At 41.4% G+C, this 22,691-nt stretch overlaps 1 protein-coding gene across 7 annotated transcripts in view; it reads right to left on the bottom strand.

Annotated features, from left to right (window-relative positions):
* Nucleotides 1-22,691, bottom strand: part of LOC127644239 (transcription factor 12-like) — a 145,267-nt gene that overhangs the window by 67,077 nt on the left and 55,499 nt on the right. For all 7 annotated transcript variants that reach the window (XM_052127322.1, XM_052127352.1, XM_052127336.1 and 4 more), the window contains one exon: nucleotides 2,425-2,486. In XM_052127322.1, coding sequence (XP_051983282.1) covers nucleotides 2,425-2,486 — 62 coding nt within the window. The remainder of the gene's footprint in view (nucleotides 1-2,424; nucleotides 2,487-22,691) is intronic.

Raw genomic sequence — 22,691 nt, 5'->3', positions numbered from 1 at the left:
TGTTTGTTGGGAGATCAGGGTGGGGTTGGTGATTGTTAAGGGGAATGGGAATAATGGGGATTTAAATTTGATTCTGTACATATACGTTTTGTTTTTCTGTCAATAAAAAGTGTTAATCGAAAAACAAAAGTTTGACAGATGTTTTCATAATTTTGTGGATTTTTAAGCTAAATGTGATTTTAGTTGACAAATATTTATACATCACACAATTAAATATTTTCAAATTTCAAAGGACATTTTAATAAAAAAAAAACTGTACAAAACTGAACACTAGAACGGAACTTGGAAAGTGCATTAAAAACTCTGTTTGGAACAGTATTAGAGCATTCAGGTGGCTACAAGCACATATAGACAGGACTTAGTAAGCATATATATTTATGCATATGTTTTGCATTTGTATTAGCGCCATGTATATGGATTTTCTACCAATTATGAAATTTTGTATGTGAAGCATAAGCAGTATCACCGCTATTGGTGTTATTGTGTTAAGTCTTTTTTTACAGTGGACGTCAATACTTAAGATCTAAATAAATCAATTGTTTTTGTTGCTGTACTACTTCCTAGTTAAAGAAAGCAGCCAATGAGATGCTTTGAAGGCAGAGATACAGGGGCCACAGCTGGCTCAGACAGTTTGAATATTTAACTCAATAAAAGGAGGACAAGTTTCACATCAGGTTCAAATTATGCAATAATACCTTGCTGAGAGAGAGGTTTAGCCTGCAAATGATGACAAACCTCATAAAAAGTTGGGCTGTTTGGCTTTGAGAAAAATCCTGTAATCGCTTCTCATCACCGCCAAACACTTGATAGATTACTAGTGCTTATATTTCCATACTTGGCGCTCAGTGAACAAATAGGGATTTTTATTAGGTTACACAATGCGTGTTGCTCAATTTTGGAAGCAGACTGGGTTATTAGGAGCCTGATTCGCATATTAAAAACACTGCTTTCCTGATAATCTTTGCACCTGATAGTCATCTGTATATATGTGCATGGCAGACGCGGTGGCCATATTAACAGGCAGAGTTCAGAACATTAATGCAGCCGCCCTGCAGCCATCATATTTCCTCACATACACTCAGGAACCAAACGGCTTTTTCACTCTTCCGGTTTGTTCTTCAGCGACTAGACAAACTGAGTCTCTGCCAGCCTCTGATCTGTGCAGCTGCAGGCCAGCATAAATGCCCCAGTTCCCACACAAAATGTCTGAACTGGCATTCCCTTTCAGAAAGCTCTTTTATGAATGAACGAATGCAGCGGAGAGCCGGTCGTGTTTTCATTCATTCTGACTAGCATCATTCACTGCTCGCAGACCGCACGGTGCACACGGTGCTTTTAAAGGTGTGCTTGTGCAATTCTATTTTCCTGAGACGGGTGTAGGGCTCCAAGGGGTGAGGTTATTAAAGGGTCGTTAGGGTCGAGGGCTGCGTTGACCTCACACTTAAGCTTGAGAGATAGCTTTCCTCTTATGTAGTCTCTCAGCCGTGGCATTACATTTAATCTTAAAGCCAAGACCCTGAATGCTAACTAAATCCTTTTTGATAAAAACCACAAGGTGTAGCACTAATATGCTATACAACCTATAGGAGACTGTATCAAAGAGGAATAAAGAGAAATAATCAAAGAGGTTATTTCTTGGTGTACAAGTGTTACACACACATGGTTGTATAGCGGGCGAACAAAGTGTAAACAAAGAGCAAAAAAAGCAAACAACAGGCAATTCAAAATCTTAGAGGAAAAAAGTGTGTGGGGGTCTCCAAGTATAGTGACTGACGTCAACTCTGTCAGAGAGACTGAGCAGACAGGAGGGAGGGAGGGGGAGAGAGAGCGAGAGAGAGAGAGAGAGAGAGAGAGTGGGGTGGTGTGCTCACACAATCCTGTCTTTGTTTGGAACATCTGTGTGACTGAGGGAGGGGATGTTTCTGTGTGCTAAAGGCCTACTCCCTAAACACAACACACACACACACACACACACACACAAACACAAACACTCCCTCTAATCACATAGCAGTGCCATATTAAAAGCAATTCAAAATAATTCTAATTAAATGTATTCAGACACAGGAAAACACTTTACATGATGTGAAAACTTACTTGTAGTAACCTTGATTTTACTATAGTATTGTAACCATGACAGTAACCATGTTCATTTAGCAGTTACAATGATTTTACTACAAATACAGTGATTAAACTATGGTTACTGTACTGTAGTAAAACCATGGTGATTTGTAGTGAGGACAAATCTGTTACCAAATAGAATATTTTTACTTTGGATTTGTTATATATTTTTTTATCCCTGAACATAACAAATACCAAACTGTACCGAAACTGTGACCCTAAAACCATGATACAAACTGAACCGTATGTGCGTATATGCACACTAACTTCGAAAAAACATAATAAATGTTCATTTCTGGTAGTTACCTGGCATCCAGAGACCCCTGGTTCTCTCCCATAGCCAGAAAATGGAGCCCTCTCTGATTTGCCTGTGGATAAACGGAGACAAAAAAATTAGAACACCACAATACAAATTCACCATTAAAGCATATGGCCTCATTATGTCGATAAAGTGAAAAACAGCTTTTTAATAGGTCAAAACCTGAAATAAACAAAGCTTTCAAGGAAGTGTGAAAAACAAACAACAAATTACAAAACCCACACATTCTGTGAAAGAATTCTTTTTTTATATATATAATAATGAATGTCAGTAAGGCCCAATTTATTTCTGTGTATTTCATCAATAAAGTGTGATTTGGGGGCCTGGGTAGATCAGTGGAAAGATGCTGGCTACCACCCCTGGAGTTCGAAAGTTTGAATCCAGGGTGTGCTAAGTGACTCCAGCCAGGGGCCGGTTGCATAAAACTGTTTTAGACTAGTCTTACTAATTAGTCGTCTAAAATGTTGGTCTTCATTTTTTCAGTCAGTTGCTTAAAAACTTAGATCAGTCTAATTAAAGACCAAAATGTAAGACAGCACACCTCAGGCTAACTTTTGTTTACATTCCATTTTGCCATTGAAAATAACTGTCAGCTGAGCCAGTGGGGGCTGAAAGGGGCTTGAGTTGAGACTTGGTTGAAGACTTTGACTTCAAAAATGGTAACAAAATGTTGTGTTTTTAATTATTTCGGTTAAATCATTAAATGTGTTCATTAAAATACATTTTGAAGCATTGTAGTCCTCTAATAAGCAAATATTCTCAGCGAATAAAAAAATGTATTGAGCGTCCACTGTTGGCCATTTTTTTTTAAGCTGTTCAGTGTCTTATTTTTCCCACAATGCAATGCAAATTAGACTGTCTTACTAAAGACAACTGTGAGCTTGTTTTATGCAACAGGCTTTCTATGGCATCTTTAGCTAGTCAAACTATGTGTTAGATGCAGTCTTAAGTTAATGGCTATGTTTATGCAACCGGCCCCAGGTCTCCTTAGCAACCAAATTGGCCCAGTTGCTAGGGAGGGTAGAGTCACATGGGGTAACCTCCTCGTGATCGCTATAATGTGGTTTGCTCTCGATGGAGGTCATGGTGAGTTGTGCGTGGATGCCGCAGTGGATGGCATGAAGCCTCCACACACGCTATATCTCCACGGTAAAGTGCTCAACAAGCCACGAGATAAGATGCGCAGCTTGACGGTCTCACTAAGATTCATCCTCTGCCACCCGGATTGAGGCAAGTAAATACGCCACCGCGAGGAATTGGAGCACATTGGGAATTGGGCATTCCAAATTGGGAGAAAAAGGGAAAAAAAATTAAGGTGCGATTTATTTCTGTGTATTTTCACTAGTTTTTCATTAGAGGGAATCTCTGACAGTAAACTTGGGGGTCAGTCAAGTCTCAGTTAGTGGAACTAATCCCTCTCTTTCGATTTTTCTCTGAGAAACAGTCAACAAACAGTCAGCAAACAAAAAATGTGTAGCGTGCAGCCGTATGAATCATGCACTTCACAATATCAAAACTCATCAGTTTCAACCTCTGCAAAAAAATAATAATAATAATAATTAAAAGGAAATTACTAAACTCTAAAACAATTATACTTGCATGGTGAAAGTATTTGCGCTACACCTTCAGACCATTTTGCGATCTGTGAGCGGAAGAACACCCCCTCAGGTTCGGTTCCGTCATGCTCAGGTGCACAACGCAACGTGTTTGTGAACGTTTGAGCTGGCGTAGTCTCCTGAGACGCCGCTGCAATCAGTTACAGTGGTTTAACTAAAAACGCTGCTTCCCATGAGGTGTAAAACTGATCTAAATCAACATGATATTACTTAATTTTGCTCTGTCTTTGCTTTGCTCCTAACCCCCCTCCTCTATCCTAACTTCCTGGGCTGCAACTCTGCTAGGCTTAAGTTTCTAAGTTTGAGGCATACACACTTTTCTCCAGAGATACACTCATGTCCAGCATTGAAATATTCATTTACAGAATGTGTTTTGTCACACACACTCTGTATGCGCTGAATAATTTATAAGGCCACGTTGTTGTTTTAGATACTGGCAGAGCTCGAAGCAGTTCTCATGAAAAACATCCTCCCTCGGTCCAGATCTCTCTAGCAGCTCTACGCATGGTTTGGCATGCTCTTCTGCAGCATAACCCAGCAATGCGTTGTAAAATCTCGAGGGACCTTGATGCGAACAGTGGCAAAACCCCAGCCACTAAGGATGTGTCTCAGAGGATCTGAACGGTAAACATGCTTTTAACTGTCTACAGTGCCAGCATGCATGGCCAACCAGCACTAACAGCTACAGTGCAGCCAAACAAAGAGATGCAACTATGCACCTGACTGCACGCATGCACCCACATACTGTCAGAGTGATAAATCATGAGACAGATGTCAATGAGCTTTAATTGTTGTTACAATGGCATCTACAAGTCGCCCCACGTATATAAAAGAAAACTATTTTCAATTGACTTTATGTGCCAGAAAAAATTTGAAATATTTAAAAGTTTATCTAAGAAGTATAAACTGACAGGAGGAGTGAAATATCAAGAGAAAAACACAAACAGATTAAAAATAAGCAGATAAATCATAGAAGAGACATGTAGGAAGAGCTGACAAAAAAAGTGTGAAAAAATTAACCGGATGATAGAAAATTAAGAATGACTCTGAGAACTGTGGAGGAAGAGACAACCCAAGGGTGTCTGATATTCAGAGAGAAAGAGAGAAAAAGAGAGAGTGTGATGGAAAATTAGTGTGTGTGTGCGTTTAACACACTTAGTGTTCCGAGAGCTAAATGCATCCAAAAGGCGCAGAAAGGCAAAGAGATGGGTAAAAAAAATTATCTTGGAATGTTAAAAATAAACAATGTTTTAAGTGTTACTGCTGAGTGTTTGTGCCAAGCAGGCTGTGGCGCTGATGTTTGAGGAAGCAGTGCCAGCTAGCGCAGCTGTGAGGCTGCTGCCCCCACCCTCTCGCTCTCACACACACACACACACACACACACACACACACACACACACACACACACACACACACACACACACACACACACACACACACACACCTTCCTCTCCTCTAGTCCCTCAGCCAAGAGACTGAGAGTGAGGGTCTGCTCCAAAACCTAGTGAGATGCCATGCTGACTACTCCCTACATAGGCAGCTGCCTTTAAAGGCAGTATCTTAACAGATATGGATCCTCTTAAAGGTGATGTAAGTGATTTTAGCATTCTGAAGCTTTCACGTTGAATTAGATACATCCCCTCATTCCAAAACCCTGCCCTCCAAAGACAATTTTGAGATCAAAATAGAGCAATAGAGCAGCATTGTTTGTTCATGTGGCAGTCAAATTCAACAGTGGCATAAAAGCACCCTCAAATGACAAACATTATGAATCATAGCCTCAATGATCTGCTTCAAAAACTACACCATGAGAACAAGCAAAATGATTGATAGGTGAAAAGCATCAATGTCCGCAGTCAGAGGACATTTTTGTTTGCTGTTTACAAAGTCTTCAGATATCTCAGGACACTAATTTCATTAATATTTTTAAGGGAGTAGGAAAATTTATTGCATGCATTCCCCTGAAAAAAAAAAATCGCTTACAGCACCTTTAAATTACTGATTTGGAAAGCTTTACATAGGCAGAATCTCTGTGTGGAATACAAATAGTGTTTGGAGTTAACATGTTGCTAAATTAATGATCAGCCTTGTAGGCACAATTTAGGGCACAATTTGGAATCAGCAGGTTTTTTTTTTTTTTAACAGTTCCAGTATTTAATTAAGTATATTTATAGTCATCATTTCTCTTGCTTTCTCTTCCTCAACTTTTCTGAAAGTTGAAGGTTTCAGTGAAGGAAAATGCTGTTTCTGTGTGGATGAGAGACATAAACGTGTCAAAATCAATGTGTTATCAAGCGAAAATGTATTAGTGTGGACGTGACATTAGATTTGCTAAGTTTACACCTCTCCCTTGAAAGGCATTTTCATCCACCAGCATTTCGAAAACAATCGCCAGAACCACATACTTTGGAAAACAACGATGTTAGTAGTAGTTTTCCAACTTAAAAAGATTAGCGTGGATATCGCCTACAGAGAGAGAGAGAGAGAGAGAATATCTTGTTAAAAGTCCATTCTATACTATACTAACACTGATGACACCTTCTTCTGTGTGTGTGTGTTTGTGCAATTGTGTTCGCTTTATCAATATTGAGCGTGTTTACATGCACACCAATTTGATATGCATTACCAAAAAACATCTTATTCATAAAAGAAGAAAAAAAAAAAAAGTAAAATGTAATTTTGTAATGTCATTTGACATCATCTGATTACCATCTGCTGTTGACGCAGAAGACTTGCGCACAAAATTTGCGCACATTGGATAAACCGGTTGGAATGCCAGAAATGTTTTCATATGCAATGGAAAATCGGGGTAATGGGCAAAAATCTGTGTGCCGATCAGATTAAGTGCAAAACAAATATGACCTTACCTCAATATGAGTGATTTTACAGTGCTTATGTGACCACACGCGTTGTTGACTTAAGCATAATCAGCGTAAGAACGTGCAAGTACACATGATAATTTAGTGCAAACAATCATGTCAAAACAGTATGTTGAAAATTAGTTGAGAGACAGAAAGTGTTTCAAAAGGTGGACAAGTAACGAAGAATATAAGAGACAACAGAGAGGAGAAAACATAGGATAGAAAGTGTGTGTGAATGTGAGAGGACATGACAAGCAATACATGTGTCCGAGAATTGGGGACTGGGGGAATCTCTCAAGAAATTAGCTTTAAGAAGTGGGCGTAGAGGTTGACGATTAGCCACATCCTCTACAGCCCTTCTCATTCTCTCCACCTTTTATCTCATCATACTCTCCACCTCTTCAATACTACTGGAGCAATGACAGACAGGGAAGGGTGGGGTTAAAAGGGGGTCTGATCAATATTTGCCTCGCTTCCTTTCCTGGCCTCCCCTCTCTGCGAGCCAACCCCTACACCACGACACATCATACATTATAAAAGCTGGATCTGACTGCGGATGATGAATGTTTCAGCCTCACTGGGCTTTAAGGGAAGGGTTGGTGCTGACACTGGTGACGGCAGCAGACTACCACACAAGGAATCACAGGAGCAGAGAAGCGCATGGAAGTTAGCCACCGTGCAATAGGTTATCAATGCCCCTGCTGACTCACAGCTAATGAGCATTCTAGTCACGCAATCTATCAAATAGGTGCCTGGGGAGCACGTAGGAACACAGAATGTTTACAGGAACCGGGTGCAAAAGAAATAAACTTATGAGCTTATGATCTTTGATGAGATGCCTTGCCATGTCCAACATGAAAACTATGGAATCACTAAAGATAAACGCTGGTGTGTCAATAGCGTTACTGTTGTTCTTTCTGGCTTTTTCAATGTACACAAGTCTTGTGTAACAAGCCTAAAGCAAAGAATAACTCGATTTTCTCAAATCTCTCGGAAACACGGTGTTCACCCTTTTTCCTCCAAATATAACGATGGTCATTATGGCCAAACAGTAACATTTTTGTTTTCATCAGACCACAGGACATTTCTCCAAAAAGTAAGATCTTTGTTCCCATGTGCACTTGCAAACTGTAGTCTGGCTTTTTTATGGCAGTGTAGGAGCAGTGGATTCTTCCTTGCTGAGCAGCCTTTCAGGTTATGTCAATATAGGTCTCGTTTTACTGTGGATATAGATACTTGTCTAACTGTTTCCTCCAGCATCTTCACAAGGTCCTTTGCTGTTGTTCTGGGATTGATTTGCACTTTTTGCACAAAACTACGTTCATTTCTAGGAGACAGAATTAGTCTCCTTCCTGAGCGGTATTACTGCTGCATGGTCCCATGGTGTTTATACTTGTGTACAATTGTTTGTGCAGATGAATGTGGTACTTTCAGAGCATTTGGAAATTGCTCCTAAGGATGAACCAGACTTGTGGAGGTCCACAATTGTTTTTACTTGGCTGATTTCTTTTGATTTACCCATGATGTCAAGCAAAGAGGCACTGAATATGAAGGTAGGCCTTTAAATACATCCACAGGTACACCTCCAATTGACTCTATCAGAAGCTAATTGGCTAATTGCCAAAGGCTTGACATCATTTTCTGGAATTTTCCAAGCTGCTTAAAGGCACAGATAACTAAACCTCTGATCCACTGGAATTGTGATATAGTTAATTAAAAGTGAAGCAATCTGTCTGTAAACAATTGTTGGAAAAATTACTCATGTCATCACAAAATAGATGTCCTAAATGACTTGCCAAAACTATAGTTTGCTAATATTAAATCTGTGGAGTGGTTAAAAAATTTGTTTTAATGACTTCAACCTAAGTGTATGTAAACTTCTGACTTCAACTGTTCATATAATTCATATTTTAAATGCATTACACAGAAATGTGTAACCCAAGTAATGTCCTTAAAAGTGAATAACCGTAAATGAAAGTCAGAATGTCACAATGAAAGTAAGAATGTAACATGCAATGTATTAGACTTGACTACAATGTAATTAGATTACAGTAACTAAACACTTTTTAAGCAGATTACACCAAACACTGATGCTGAATGAGACTAACATCGCCTTCATTTGTTCAATGGACGAAAGCAAGTCATCACTGTTTGGAACAACAAGAGGGTGAATAAATCATGAGAGAATTTCATTTTTGGGCATACATTCTTTATTCCACCACCTAAATTATCCATCTTACACCTGTGACAGACAGACAAATTACTAAATATTAATTCAGTTTCAGAGCTGTTGACAGAACCCAGCAAATCAGTATGTTTAACACCACGCCACCTCACTTTGAATAAAACAGCCTAGAGATTTGTTTAACAGTCACTGGAGTATGTAAATACCATTGATGCACTTTCAGAAGTGCCAACACAAATGAGGGACGTGGCTCCTGCCGAGGGGGTTAATCTGACACGTATAAATAGCCTGGCAATATTAAATACTCAGATTACATTCAGAGGCAGCGAACGATTCAAATGTGGAGAGAGGCTCCCGGCGTGGTTCCCTATTGATCACAGCTTTCTGAGGCAGGACTAGAGCTCTTGTTTTGATACTCAGAGAGGCAGATCTAAGCATCTCAAGGGATCAATTCAAAAGCGCAGCCACAAAAACAGCCAATTAGTAGCCACACTACACTGCCTTTCTCTATATACACATCTCTCTCCACCCTTCTCTCTCTTTTTAGTACATTCCAAGGACCTCATTGTTTTTTTTTCCATGCAGAGCTTTCCGATCCCCTGTAAACAAGCCAAGATATGCATATGCACGACAAGAAATGTGATACCTTGTACGGAGTAACACTAAATGCAAATAGACATTTCATGTTCTATTTCTTCCTACAGAACTCTTATGGGTTGTTCACAACAAGTAAAAAAAAAATAGATGCATAAATAAAGCAGAATGCAGGTGTCTCAAGCATTCTTTTTTAACTTGACACAGCATCAAAAAATTGAGACCCTCCTGCGTAAGATGCTGAAAAAACAGCAACATGCGGCGCAACAGTCTAAACCATCCATGAGTGCGTGTTTACATAGGAAAACAATTGAAAAACAGTTCGGTGTGAACCCTCCCTTACAGTGCCCCATCAGTGTTCCCCTCTCTGAGTTCTATGTTCTAAGTTCTGGAACCCCGGTGTAATTCATTATCCCTGTCAAGTTAATGTTCCCTGCTGAGCCATATGGCAAGGCTAACACGCGCAACAAAAGAAATTCCTTCAAGTTGTTATAATCAGCACATTGGGCTGTCCAAAAACTGACATAAACAGCTTTATTTTGTTTTCTGCATTTTCTCTTAAAATTCCAAAAAAAAATAAAAAAAAGAACGGAAAGCAGGCAGGAAAAGACAGGGGGGTGAGTGAGCGGTTGGGGCTTAACTTGGAGACTAGCAAAAAGAGGGAGGGTGAGGTAAAAAAAAAAAAAAAGACACTCCACTCCACAGCTGTCTACAGTTTGTGTCTGCAAGAACCTTGAGCTTTCAGTTGTGAATGCTCAGTGCCCGCACACGAACACAAGCAAACACACAAAAAAACTGAGCACTTGCAGACATCACAAGTTCTGAAGCTTTTGATATCAACACAAGTTCTGTTTCACAGAAAAAGAAAAAAGTCGGCAAGAGTGCAAGTGTCTCCACCCTCTCCAGACCGTCCCTTGCACTGATCCCACCTAAAACAGTGGGGGGAGGTGAGGGGGTTGGCACAGAGGGGGACAATCTCACACAAGCACTGCACTACACACTACCTCTGAGCTCAGCATCAATTTCTGTTAATTACAGCCTTGTCAGCAGTGGCATTATTCAAACAGCTAGCGCAAATGTTAATGAGCTCTTATTTGCATATTTATTTTTTTCTTTGTTGAAATGTCATTGATTATTATGTTCTATGATGATGAATGCCTCTGCTGATGCACCCTGATTTGTAATTAGTCATTAGATGGAATGAATAGATCAATTAAAAAAGAAGAGAGAGACAGGATTAAGGACAAATCAGAAGGAAGATGGAAAAAAGTTTGAAGAAAATTATGGGAGTGAAGAACATGGCAGTCTTCTTAAGGTGAGCCATCAAGTTTGTTTCTCATCACTCACCAGATCCTGATCTCTCTTACATCAAAGAACAGCATCTTAAAGGGGATCCCAGAAAGCAATTTTATTGCTCAGAAATAGCTCTTTCAAACCTCAGGAGACATAATGGAGTCATCAGTTATGTTTCAAGTGCATCAATTGTATCAGATGTTTCTCATAAAATTTCTTAGGAGATATAAAAATTATTGCTGACATACAGTAAGAGTATGGAGCTAGAGATAGCAAAGCTCAGATAGTGCGGTCTTTGAAGATTTGGATGAGAAATGTTCATGTTTTGACACCTTTGATCACCGTTTGAGAAATTGTTGAGATCTTCACTGAAACTCCAGAGCAGTGTTTCTCAACCCTGTTCCTTGAGGACCCTGCAACACAACAGATTTTGGATGTCTTCTTTATCTGACACCAGTTTCAGATTTGAAGCACTCTACAAATCAACTGAGGTGTTAAATCAGGTCTGTTAGATTAGCAACACATCCAAAATGTGTAGTGTTGGGAGGACTCCAGGAACAGGGTTGGGAAACACTGCTCTAAAGGGGATGTGCTTGAGATAATGAAAGTTTCTTTCTTAGGAGAACAAACCGAAAAGCAGGAGACTTAAGAAAAAGTGTATATTTGCTCAATTTAATCTAATTTCTGTCTTGGAGAAATAACTGAGGTAATAAAGGGATAGTTTACCTGAAAATAAAAATTCTGTCACAATTTACATCCTCTTGTGGTTCAAAGCCTAAATGACTTTCTTCTGTGGAACAAAAAAATGAGATGTTTGGCAGAATGTTAGCCTCAGTCACCATTCACTTTCATTTTATGTGAAAAAAAGATGCAATGTAAGTGAATGGTGACTGAGGCTAACATTCTACTTTTGTGTTCAATGGAAGAAAGACATATGGGTTTGGATTGGAACATCGTAAGTGTGACATCATTTTTGGGTGAACTAAAAGAGATCTCTTTTGTGAGTTTTCTTTTCACTATGGGATGAAATGCCTTTTCAATTATAGAGAAAAGATGGCCTTCAATCTTTGGGATTCATTAACAAAGTATGAACGTCCTTGCTTTTCCTTCTTGTAGAGAACAACCCATCGAGAATCTCACAGGTTTGCAGGATCTCCTGAATCTCCAAATGGGATAGTGGGACCGGTGTGTGGACCTGTCAACAAATACAACAACTGGATTTGTCCTTTCACCCCCACCAGAGTAAGGTGATGGGATGCCCTGTTCTGCACAATATGATTTTCTGTTGTTGCTGTGTAAAAACAGGGGGAACGGTTTTCTTTTGACCTTTGTGGTCGCTAACTTTATCACCCTCTCCAGCCAGAGCCCGCTCCTTACTAATATAAGAAAGAGAGAGAGAAATGCATTACTGCAGACCAGATGGGAACATTCCACATGACCAAACCAATCAATCACCTTGGTGGGACGCAGGTGCGCCACAGCCGTGCAGCAACACACCATTTCACAGTCTATCGGCCACAAACACATGCTCACCAATCAATGGCCCCCTGAGGACCCACGCTTCTCCCCAACCCTACTGGTTCATGGCTGATGACTTCATAATCACACATCCCTCTTTCTCCTCTCCTCCTTCTCTCTCTCCCCCCTCGGCGGAGGAGTGTGATGAGCTATCTAATAACCCTTTCTTTCACGCACAGATCTTGCCATGTTGGCCGATGACTCCCCTTGAGTTAACCCACGCAGACTCGCAGCCCGACTCATGTGTGCATGAGACAGTGACTCACAACTGGATTCAATGGCACGCAATGAGAAAGGGGTGGAAAAATGGGAGGGCGGGTGTTCCTTTATGTCCCAGGATGGATATCGCATTATTTTAGCCACATCAAAGGCACTGGAGCCGGCTGGTATCAGATGCCAAGCAACTGTTTAACAATGGGGCCTCACTGGAAGGATGGAAAAAGATGAATGCAGAAGGGGAATTTTGATCCAACTCGGGCAGGGCTGCCGGCGTACTCTCGCACTCGTGCAAACACACAGAAATCCTGTTTAAGGACACATTCAAGTGGCTGAGAGAAATATAGCAGAAACACATAGTCAAAGAATGGGCATTTGTTAGGAGTGATAAAAGAGTTGTCAGAATTAAAACATTTCAATTTAGTTCTGGAGAAGTGTTTAGTAACACTCTTCATGGTTCTGTCAGAGAGAGGACGCGTCACAGAGAGGGTAGTGTCTGAAAAGAATGCACTCTGTCTGTGTGAACGTATATTGGGGGTCTACACAGCAACAAACCACAGTTATATTTATATATACAGTGAGCTAAATGGACATTGAAAGGTCACTGTACATGCCAAATCCAACTGAAAAACTGAGCCTGCCATCTAGATATCTGCATTGGTTATTGAAAAATCCATAATTGTAACTTTAATTTATGGTAACTGTAACTTTCATTATTTGGTCTGTACTGTGTTTGGTCAGTACAAAGTTCAATCAACTGGAGTAATGATAATATACACATACATAAATATGATTTAAATAAGCAATAAGGTACAAGTGGACATGTTGGTTGCCTTCCATTAAGAAGAGATAATCCTTAAGGCTTTACCTATAACTGTGAAGAGTTTTGGAGGGCTGAAATAGGGGTTTAACGATCCATCTATCTGGATCGATGTATCAGTCAGTTTACTAGCAATGCAATGTCAACATTTCAATGGGTAAACTTCGAAATACAGCTTTGGAAAAAAATTAAGAGAAAAATAAGAGACCACTACAAAATAATCAGTTTCTCTGGATTTACTATTTAAAGGTATGCATTTGAGTTAAATTATTTTTGTATTATTATTCTATAAAATACTGACAACATTTCTCCCAAATTCCAAATAAAAATATCATCATTTAGAGCATTTATTTGCAGAAAATGTCAACTGTTCAAAATAACAAAAAGATGCTGTGTTTTCAGACCTTGAATAATGCAAAGAAAACAAGTTCATATTCATTTATAAATAACACAATACTATGTTTTAAAATAAATATTTGGTGAAATAACCCTGATTTTCAATCACAGCTTTCATGCGTCTTGGCATGCTCTCCACCAGTCTTTCACATTGCTGTTGGGTAACGTTGTGCCACTCCTGTCAAAAAATGCAGGTTTTCAATGGGGTTCAGGTCTGGAGATTGGGCTGGCCATGACAGGGTTTTGATCTGATCCAAGATGGCGGCGCGGTAGCACGCAGCGGCCACTCCGGATCCACAATGGTGCTATTTTTGTTAAAAACGCCCGACTTTTGCAACACATGGACATCGGAGCAACCGGTGTTCGTGTCTACCATCGCCAGACACTACTGAAATATAAGACTCATGCAAAAACCAAGCTGCATGATGACCTGCAGGAGGCGCTACGCGTACTCGGCTTGCTGCGGACACCAAGCCTCCAGCCCTCGGCGTCGCCTGATGTCGGTGGCAGGGGGAGAGGATGTCGATAGCGGTGTCGCGAAAGCGAAGCGTGGAAAGAGGGCGGGAGTCCATGCTAGGCTAAAGACAAACCCTAGCCGGCCGGCTCTCCCGTCTATCCTGCTCTCAAATGTTTGCTCCCTGGACAATAAACTGGACTATATCCGACTCCAGCAGGCTACGCAGCGTGAGTTTAGAGACTGCTGCGTCTTTGTTTTCACGGAGACGTGGCTCAGCGACAGAGTTCGGATGCCGCCATTCAGATAGACGGGCTCGCCTCGTTTCGTGCCGACAGAAATACAGCTCTCTGCGGTAAGACTCGCGGTGGTGGCTTGTGTGTTTACATCAACACGGAATGGTGCAAGAACTCTATGCTAGTCTCTAGTTACTGTTCATCGCTGTTGGAGCTTGTGACTGTTAGATGCAGACCTTTTTATCTACCACGGAATTCACCACTGTTTGCATAACCGAGTTTACATTCCCCCAGCGCTAACGCTAAGGAAGCGCTCTGTGAAATGTATGGGGCTATGAGCGAACTGCAGAATGCTCACCCCGACGGACTGTTTATTGTCGTCGGAGATTTCAACTATGCAAATCTCAAGACAGTGCTCCCTAAATTTCATCAGTATCGCGGACTTTGCAACGAGAGGGGTGAGCAGCTTGATCTTGTTTACACAAACATCCCAGGAGCGTGCGGGCGGAGCCCGCCCACACCTCGGCTACTCAGACCACATCTCTGTTATGTTAATTCCAGCATACAGACCGCTCGTCAGGCGCACAAATCCGCTTCAGAAGCAGGTGAAAACCTGGCCAGCAGGAGCCATCTCTGCTCTTCAGGACTGTTTTGAGTGTACTGACTGGCACATGTTCAGGGAGGCTGCAACATATGGCGATTCTACCAACTTGGAGGAATACACAGCATCAGTGACCAGCTACATCAGCAAGTGCATTGATGATGTCACTTTCTCAAGACCATCACCACACGCTCCAACCAGAAGCCGTGGATGACTGCGGAGGTGCGCACGCTGCTGAGGTCCGAGACTCTGCCTTCAGAGCAGGCGATAAGGCAGCCCTAAGAACAGCTAGGGCCAAACTGTCACGGGCAATCAGAGAGGCAAAGCGCGCTACGCCCAGAGAATCCACAGTCACTTCCAGGACAGCGGTGACACGCGGCGCATGTGGCAGGGCATCCAGGCCATCACCAACTACAGGACAACATCAGTTGCCTGTGACAAAGATGCCTCCCTTCCAGATGCGCTGAGCGACTTCTACGCTCGGTTTGAAGTGCAGAACGGCGTGATGGCGAGGAAGTCCACCCCTCCTCCCAACGACCAGGTGCTCTGTCTTACCACGGCAGATGTGAGGAAAACGCTACGTAGAGTCAACCCACGGAAGGCTGCTGGACCAGACAACATTCCTGGCAGAGTGCTCAGAGGATGTGCAGACCAGCTAGCAGATGTTCTTACCGACATTTTCTACATCTCTCTGAGCAGCGCCGTCGTTCCAACGTGCTTCAAGGCCACCACCATCATCCCCATGCCAAAGAAGTCTTCAGTGTCCTGCCTCAACGACTACCGTCCCGTCGCACTTACACCCATCATCATGAAGTGCTTCGAGAGGCTCGTCATGAGGCAGATTAAGACCCAGCTGCCCCCCTCACTAGACCCACTGCAGTTTGCGTATCGTTAAAACCGTTTAACGGACGATGCCATCACCACAACCCTCCATCTGGCCCTCACCCACCTAGACAATAAGGACTCATACGTTTGAATGATGTTCATAGATTTCAGCTCAGCATTCAACACAATCATTCCCCAGCACCTGATTGGAAAGCTGAACCTGCTGGGCCTGGACACCTCCCTCTGCAACTGGATCCTGGACTTCCTGACTGGAAGACCTCAGTCAGTCCGGATCGGGAACAGCATCTCCACCACCACCACACTGAGCACTGGGGCCCCCCAGGGCTGTGTGCTCAGTCCACTGCTGTTCACTCTGCTGACTCACGACTGTGCAGCAATGCACAGCTCGAATCACATCATCAAGTTCGCCGATGACACGACCGTGGTGGGTTTCATCAGCAAGAACGACGAGTCAGCATACAGAGAGGAGGTGCAGCGGCTGACGAACAACCTGTCCCTGAATGTCGACAAAACAAAAGAGATGGTTGTTGACTTTAGGAGAGCACAAGGTGAACACACTCCACTGAACATCGACGGCTCCTCTGTGGAGATCGTAAAAAGCACCAAATTCCTTGGTGTTCACTTGGCGGAGAACCTCACCTGGTCCCTCAACACCAGCTCTATCACCAAGAAAGCCCAGCAGCATCTCTACTTTCTTTGAAGGCTGAGGAAAGCACATCTCCCAACCCCCATCCTCACTACATTCTATAGAGGGACTATTGAGAGCATCCTGAGCAGCTGCATCACTGCCTGGTTTGGGACTTGCACCGTTTCGGACCGCAAAGCCCTGCAGAGGATAGTGAGGACAGCTGAGATGATCATTGGGGTCTCTCTTCCCTCCATCAAAAACATTTACAAAAAACACTGTATCCGCAAAGCAACCAGCATTGTGGACGACCCCACACACCCCTCACACAAACTCTTTACCCTCCTCCCGTCTGGCAAGAGGTACCGAAGCATTTGGGCCCTCACGGCCAGACTGTGACAGCTTCTTCCCCCAAGCCATCAGACTCCTCAATACTTAGAGACTGGTTTGACACACACGTGTCCTGAGTTGCACTTTAATTACTGTCACTTTATAACTGTCTGCTACCTCAATAACTGCTATGTGCATAGAACACTATCTCATAGTATGTTATGTTTACATTTTTAGAAACTGTCATCTTTTTGCACTACTGACTACTGGTCGGCGCTGCACTGTCTATTGTCCTGTTCATTGTCAGAAATTTGTTGTACTGTCCAGTACTTTTTGCACATGTTTGCACGTGCACTTTATATAGGTATATATAGGTTTTTTATATAGGTATTTTATTTCGTTGTGTTGTCTCATGTGGTCCTGTGTTGGTCCTTTGTTGTTTTTATGTAGCACCATGGTCCTGGAGGAACGTTGTCTCGTTTTGCTGTGTACTGTACTAACTGTATATGGTTGAAACGACAATAAAAACCACTTGACTTGACTTGACTTGATCTGCTGGTCCTCCATCCACACCTTGATTGACCTGGCTGTGTGGCATGGAGCATTGTCCCGCTGGAAAAACCAATCCTCAGAGTTGAGGAACATTTTCTGAGCAGAAGAAAGTGAGTTTTCTTCCAGGATAACCTTGTATGTGACTTGATTCATGCTTCCCTCACAAAGACGAATCTGTCCGATTCCACAGATCATCACCCATACTCCACCTGGTCATCTAATGGTTAGACGGAGACCTGGAGAGCCTACAGTGTCTCGCACCCACTGTGAATTTTGGTGGACGATTGGTGATATATTCATTTTGACACTGTCATGCCAACCACGTCCACATTAATTTCTGTCAGGTGATTCAGCAACCTTATGATTTCCATCTAGCTTTATAAGCACTAAATAAGCTACTCACATGAGACACGGATGTACGTGGGGTGATTGAATCCTAAAGTTGCGCTCTGGGGCCAGTTGCATAAAACGGTTCTAGACTGGTCTTACAAGTTAGTTGTCTAAACTACTTTTTTGTCTAACTTTTTCAGTCAGTTGCATAAAAACTTAGATCGGTCTAATTTAAGAGCAAAATGGAAGACAGCAGACCCCTAGGCTAACTTCTGTTTACATTCTATGTTGCCATGGAAAAAACTGTCAGCTGAGCTAGTGGGCACTTCAGTTGAGGGCTAAAAGGGGCTCGAGTTGAAAATTTGAAGAAGTCATGTACAATGGTAAAACATTTTCTTTTGTTTGTTTTTATTATTTGGGTTAAAATAACTAAATTTGTTCATTAGAACTGATTTTGCAGCATGGTGTATCCTTCAAATAAGCAAGTATTTTTAGCTAAGTAAAACTGTTGAGCGCCCACTTTCAGCCATTTTTTTTTTTAAGTCGTTCAGTGTCTTACTTTTCACAAAATGCAGTGTGAATTAGTCTGTCTTACAAAAAACTTGTGAGCTTGTTTTATGCAACTGGCTTCTCTGACATCTTTAATTAGTCACACTAACTTTTAGTTTGTATGTACAACAGGCCCCCTGCTCTATCCAAGCACACCTGTCAACCTGTCTTCCCTGAAAATGCAAGTTCCGGTGTCAGGATAGCACAGAGTGGCTCACATGCACGATTTAAATTGGGCTTCCCTCGATATTGTGGTGCATGCAACACATTTGAATTATAAATGGGAATATTCTAATTTAAAGCGCTATGGAGCAACCATGTCAAACAGCTAGACATTCTGAACAGCACTGACAATGGAAAGAGAAAACACCTGCCCTGCAGTAAACTCTAACAGAATTATTCAATACAACTGTGCAAGTTCTAGCCAAGAAAAAAAACAATGAAAGCACATACTCTCCTGTTGGAAACAAGTCGTGGGTATGTAAGTATTATGGATTGAAAACTTGCTTGACTGCTGTGAAGTTGACAAATTGTCATTGTAGTGTTTACCTCATTCCACAAGGCAATTAGCTGGCATCAAATGTTTGATGATCACTTCTGTGTGACTTTATTTTTTATATTATTTATTTATCTGTATAATTTTTTTCAACAAGTGAAGTACCATATTTTATTGATGTCCCAATGTGGATACTGTATTAGCACATTTCAGAGAGCTCAATAAAATATTCAAATTAAATTTAGGTTGCTTTTGTGAGATAATATATGTAATTGGTTGTGTAAAATAGGCACATAATATTGTAATATCAATAGAAGGCTCCTGACTTGAATCAAAATCGCATTGTGGCAGACTTTGAGGTATTGGCAAACATCTTTTAGCATTAAAAGACTTAATGTGGATGTTGTAAAGCTAAAGGGTATTTCTATAAAACAGTCAAATGTGATGAACCATAGTGTGAACACATTATTGTGTATGCTTGTATCTATTGTGAGTATTAAAATCTGAAGGTTGGATTTGTTTTATAACATGTCCTTGGATGCTGTGCACTGTGTGTGTGTGTGTGTGTGTGTGTGTGTGTGTGTGTGTATATGTATAGATAATGCTGAAGCACTTCAGCATTGAGCACATTGAGGATCTCTCGTTCAGTGGATTCATCTCTCCTCTCTGGATTAGATGTGGGGGAGGAGGGGATATTTCTAGACTGACTGCACGCATACCACCTGAGACCCCAAGCCAGATGTGTATGTGTATGAAAGTGTATGTGTATATGTACAAGTAGCACCTGTGGGGCACAGCAGGAGCTTGGCTACACACAGGTGGGAGCCAGAAGCCCGAATGTCCATCCCACGAGCCCCCTCTCAGTTCAACAGGTCTTTCAGTTATTACACTCCACACAACCCATTAGCCATCAGCTTTCAGAAGAACATATGCAGCAACATCGCTCTACACTGCATTCCTACATGTGAAAGACTGCAGGGGAGAACATATTCCAGAGGGCACATTGCCTCTAAATACCTCTGCTGCAGAGATATCAAAATAGATAAAGGAAAATGTATTTCATGTGAAAGAACCATTCACAAAATACTAAGAAAAAAAGCAAATATATTTGTACAGAACTGCTGGTAAATACCCTAGTACTCCTGACATGGTGTCTGGGTTTTACACAATTCTCTTGCTGAATGTTTCTTTTACAATTTCAACATAAATAAGACACTTCTGACTCTAAATTCTGATTGGATGAGCCACATTCAAAGCCCTTGTAAAAAGACTATAAATGCACACCAGTGACCACACATTCTACTGTATATTAATGTGCCATAAAGTTGCTACGTTGCTTGGAACCTGCAAACTACCTACAGTTAAATTAATGAACTATTATTACTTGAAAGAATTGTTTATTACAAAAATTATCAATAATAAATGTCACTTCTTATTGAATATTCTTTGAATATTTTCCTCAAATCCCATTTTGTAGACTGACTGTTCAAATTGCAGGTAATATGTGGACAAATGTGATTTTTTATCTGTTCATACTGCAGTCACTTCTGCTAGCACATCCATATTTGTTGTCATAGTAACAATGTAAACTTGCGTATGTTAACCATACATGAGAGTTTAACAGTTCATGTTTTTCATGAAGATATGAACAGATTCTTAAGAGAAAACGGCTTAAAAACAGGAGATGTGGCATATGGATATTATTGCTGCAAGGGTTTACAACTGTCCAGTTTTTGCCAGACGGCCCGTATTTTCTCCCATATAGGACGCCTATTATCCTGTATTTTAGCAGGTAGAAAAATATCCCATAATGTGTCCCGAATTGAAGCATAAAATGGTTGAACATCGAGACTCTTGAAGAGGACCCCTGTCCTATATTGAAGCGCTCAAAATGCTAAATGTCCTGTATTTTGCATGAAAATTTCAACCTTATAGCGTTGTGGTGGCTCGCAGCCGGTGATGTTACTGCACCTTAGCACATTTCTTTGGGTCTGTAATGCCAATGTCTGTATTGTTTTAAGAGAGGTTTGCACTGCTTTGTCTGGACTATAACATTTACTTAACATAATCAGAATGTTCCATTCAGAAGTGATAATCCCTATTCCCGTCATAGACTATACCTTCCACTGTTGGAGTGCTGAAAGATGTAATAAAATGGTCATTCTGAACTAACTTTTTAAGTCAATTGAATTATTGAAAATTCTCTTGTAACGATCCTACAGTGTGGCCATCATTATTGTTTTACTTCAAAATGTCCTGTGAAGGCATAATTTATGCTATTTGGAACGCAGTTTTTTGCTATTGCTGCCGTTTTATAAAAGCAATAAGTAACTTGACGGTGCACCATGCTCAGCATCTTACTTAAGCACATCAATTACCTGTGGTAAAATCACTGAACCCAAAGGCCTCTCCAGGCTTATTGCTTTTTACTTTTTATTGTGTACTCTTATTATTATATGTATTACTGACACCTTTTTCAGTCACTGTTTTTCTTTGACAATATTACATGTACGTAACACAATCATAGCAATGAAGGATACAGACAGTATACAGAGAGATTAAAAATGGCAATAGATGAGTGCAAAACAGGGGGTTAAAGAAAGGAGGGCTATACAAGGAAGGAAAATGGGTGGAGTCAATGAGAATAGAGGGATATGCAGATGTGAGATAGATGGAGGGGAACTTGAATTAAGGAAAGCATAAAGAAAGCATAGAGAAAGAAAGAGAGCCAAGAGTCATGCATGTAGTAGACTGATGGCAGAATTGGGTGTTGTGTTGTTCAGGCTTCGTTATCCATATAATGGGATCGGGTTAAATAGTCCCAGCTAATGATACAGTCATCAAAATGCTGCTCGGGATATTGAGTAAATCAAAATGTGCTGCACATGGACGCACGTTCTCAGGTGTCGTTTAGTATTATAAGATTTATTTAAAAAATAAGCCACGGTTTACTTGCCCAGTTAAAATTAATTAAAATGTTGAAATATTTATAGTTATCTACTGCAAAATGTTCTCAGACATTTGAAGATAACTCCATTGTGAATTGATTTTTAACGGCAACTTGCAAACCTTTAGATACAGACCTACTGTGAGCTCTGCAGTCGGTAATCAATGGTATATGCTTCTGTTGAAGCCATCAGTTTATTTCAACTTCAAAAATCCTGTTTTAAAATGTTGAAAATCATGGCCAACAAAGTACATCCAATGAGCCCAGCAGTGACAGCCCACTCCAATTACACACCTCCTGACCCAAAACGGTTAAAAAAGTGGGCGGGCACTGTTGTGTCAGTGTCGCGCACTTGCGGTGAGTATGTTTCTGTGCCAAGCCTTCAGTATGGTATGAATAGTTTCCGCTGTTGTGATTTCTTGCTTGTGAATTTGATAACAGCACTCTAGCGATTTCACAGACGCATTGTAGACAGATTAGCTCAGGCACTAATTTCGGTCACCCACAGTGGCCTGTGACAACAAGCTTCCAGGACTTCTCTATCAGCAGAGCCATATCAGCTCTGTCGACCCTCCCCCACACTACTCTGAGCTTTGCTGGCCCTGCAGACATGAGCACACCAGGCCCCAGCTGATCTCTGCAGCTGGCTGGCCTGCCTGCCTGCTCATCTCACCCCCTCCACGCTGGGGCCCAGGCCTGGGGAAGCCGGGTTAAGGGTGTATGACAGGTGGATGGATAGATGCATGGATGGAAGGAAGGGAGGGTGGGCAAAGAAGCAAAGGAGAGGGA

This window comes from Xyrauchen texanus, chromosome 1, assembly GCF_025860055.1.
Source record: "Xyrauchen texanus isolate HMW12.3.18 chromosome 1, RBS_HiC_50CHRs, whole genome shotgun sequence".
Taxonomy (NCBI): Eukaryota; Metazoa; Chordata; class Actinopteri; order Cypriniformes; family Catostomidae; genus Xyrauchen; species Xyrauchen texanus.
The sequence above is the reverse complement of the archived record's forward strand: the minus strand, read 5'-3'. Positions and strand labels throughout refer to the sequence as shown.